The sequence below is a fragment of the Terrapene carolina genome, unplaced genomic scaffold (assembly GCF_002925995.2).
Source record: "Terrapene carolina triunguis isolate 2854851 unplaced genomic scaffold, T_m_triunguis-2.0 Scaffold34427, whole genome shotgun sequence".
In the NCBI taxonomy this organism is placed as follows: Eukaryota; Metazoa; Chordata; order Testudines; family Emydidae; genus Terrapene; species Terrapene triunguis.
Genome location: NW_020698778.1, coordinates 1,469 through 2,749, shown reverse-complemented (window position 1 = coordinate 2,749; position 1,281 = coordinate 1,469). Strand labels below are relative to the sequence as shown.

At 59.7% G+C, this 1,281-nt stretch overlaps 2 protein-coding genes across 2 annotated transcripts in view; one reads left to right on the top strand and one right to left on the bottom strand.

Moving 5' to 3' along the window:
• The window catches only part of LOC112122999 (cathepsin W-like), a 1,983-nt gene extending 941 nt beyond the window's left edge, over positions 1–1,042 (top strand). The window contains exons 3-5 of the mRNA XM_026646211.1: positions 154–348; positions 825–941; positions 1,032–1,042. Coding sequence (XP_026501996.1) covers positions 154–348; positions 825–941; positions 1,032–1,042 — 323 coding nt within the window. The remainder of the gene's footprint in view (positions 1–153; positions 349–824; positions 942–1,031) is intronic.
• A 17-nt stretch (positions 1,043–1,059) lies between these two features.
• LOC113405225 (Bardet-Biedl syndrome 1 protein homolog) overlaps positions 1,060–1,281 on the bottom strand; it is a gene marked incomplete at its 5' end in the record, with an annotated part of 1,453 nt that continues 1,231 nt past the window's right edge. The window contains one exon of the mRNA XM_029914295.1: positions 1,060–1,079. Coding sequence (XP_029770155.1) covers positions 1,060–1,079 — 20 coding nt within the window. The remainder of the gene's footprint in view (positions 1,080–1,281) is intronic.

The following is a 1,281-nucleotide window of genomic DNA, read 5'->3' as shown; positions in this document are numbered from 1 at the left end:
CCCAGTCTACTATCAGCTGAGCCCTGCCTGTGGAACTCTCCCCCACCAGATGTTAAAGCAGGGGGTGGCAGGTGCTGAGTCTCTCCATCCAGGGGTGGGTTCATCACCCTGGTGGGAGCCACTGTGGGACGTCCTGCCTGTCGAATGAGCCAGTGCCCACTGGGGTCTTTCCTAGTCAGTGTGTTCCACCCAGCAGGAGCAGGATCCCAGGGTCTGACTGGGGTGAGAGGGAGCTGGTTTGGTGCTCACCCACTACTTCCCTTGCAGAGGTGTTGGATTGCAGCTGGTGCGGAGCAGGGTGTGAAGGGGGCTACGCATGGGACGCCTTTACTACGGTGCTACACAAGCGTATGTAGGCACTGGCGGGACGTGGGATCCTTTGCCCTGCAGACAATAAAGCCCACACAGCCCCCAGGACTGTCCCCTATTCACCCCTCACAACTGTTTACTGTGAGGATACTTTAGTGCATGGAGACTCATCACCACAGGTGCTGCACAGACCCCTTGACTGAGATTGGGGGGCCCCAGCCCAGTCTGCAGCCCCCATCACCAGAAGCTGTGCAGACCCTGACTGAGATTGGGGCACCCATCACGCCAGGTGCTGCATGGACCCTGACCCAGACTGGGAGCAATTTTCCCAATACTGTATACAGAAGAGTGACCCCTCTTCACTCCCTGACCCTGCTCTGGCCACACTCTTTGTGACAGGTTGAATTTGGGGGGAGGGGGTTTACTCTGACCCGAGTCAAGAACAGGGGAAGGATGGAGCAGGGAATGAGGCGCTCTGGGCCCATCCCAGACCTTTCACATACACTCCCTCCCAGGTGGTCTGACCAGCGAGGATGCCTACCCCTACACAGGGAGACAGAAGACATGCCGCAACCTCAGTGTGCCGGCTGCCTATATCCAGGGCTTCCAGACACTACCTGGAGATGAAGAGGGTGAGGCCTGGGGGGGAGAGGGGTTGGGGTGGGGCCAGCACTGGGGCCAGGGGAGAGTGCGCCATTCAGGGGGGAGTTCTGGGGGCAAAGGGAGCAAGTGAGGGGCAGTAGAACAGGATTAGGGGGTGACAAAGAGGGCTGGGGGGGGGGAGAGGGGGGGAAGCAGGGGCAGAACTGATCAAGACCTGGTCAGTTTCCAGGCAGCTGTGCATGGGCAGGAGGGTGCATGGGGTGATGTGTGTGAAACCAACAAGGGGCTGGTTAGTTTCATGCTTCCCCCTGGGGGAGCTCTGAGCAGCAGAGGGGGAATGTGAGGGGTGCAGGGGGCCCAGAGGACACA